Source organism: Penaeus monodon, chromosome 32 (genome assembly GCF_015228065.2).
Source record: "Penaeus monodon isolate SGIC_2016 chromosome 32, NSTDA_Pmon_1, whole genome shotgun sequence".
Taxonomy (NCBI): domain Eukaryota; kingdom Metazoa; phylum Arthropoda; class Malacostraca; order Decapoda; family Penaeidae; genus Penaeus; species Penaeus monodon.
The window spans coordinates 32,090,796-32,091,109 of NC_051417.1; the positions used below are offsets into that span (position 1 = coordinate 32,090,796).

At 58.6% G+C, this 314-nt stretch overlaps 1 protein-coding gene across 1 annotated transcript in view; it reads right to left on the reverse strand.

The window, feature by feature from the left end:
- Positions 1–314, reverse strand: part of LOC119593641 (relaxin receptor 1-like) — a gene marked incomplete in the record, with an annotated part of 42,684 nt that overhangs the window by 3,451 nt on the left and 38,919 nt on the right. Inside the window, 1 exon segment of the mRNA XM_037942592.1 lies at positions 77–307. Coding sequence (XP_037798520.1) covers positions 77–307 — 231 coding nt within the window.

The following is a 314-nucleotide window of genomic DNA, read 5'->3' on the forward strand; positions in this document are numbered from 1 at the left end:
CAAATAAGAACACCTCCCCACCCCTCCCTTCCCTCACCCCCCTACACCTCCCTTCGCCCCCCTCCCTCTCGCTTACCTGACAGCGCCACAACCTTGATGATGATAACCGGCATCCAGCACAGGAAATCCGTGCCGACGATGAAGGCAAAACGCTTCACCAAGATCCTGTCCTGCTTCTCCTGCGTCGACCTGAGCGACATCCGCGACTCCTGGATGGCTATGATCATCCTGATGTAGGCGTAGGCGATGAACATGAAGGCGACGAGGTTCAGGCCGATGAAGATGGCGGCGGAGTGCTCCCAGGCCTGTGGAGA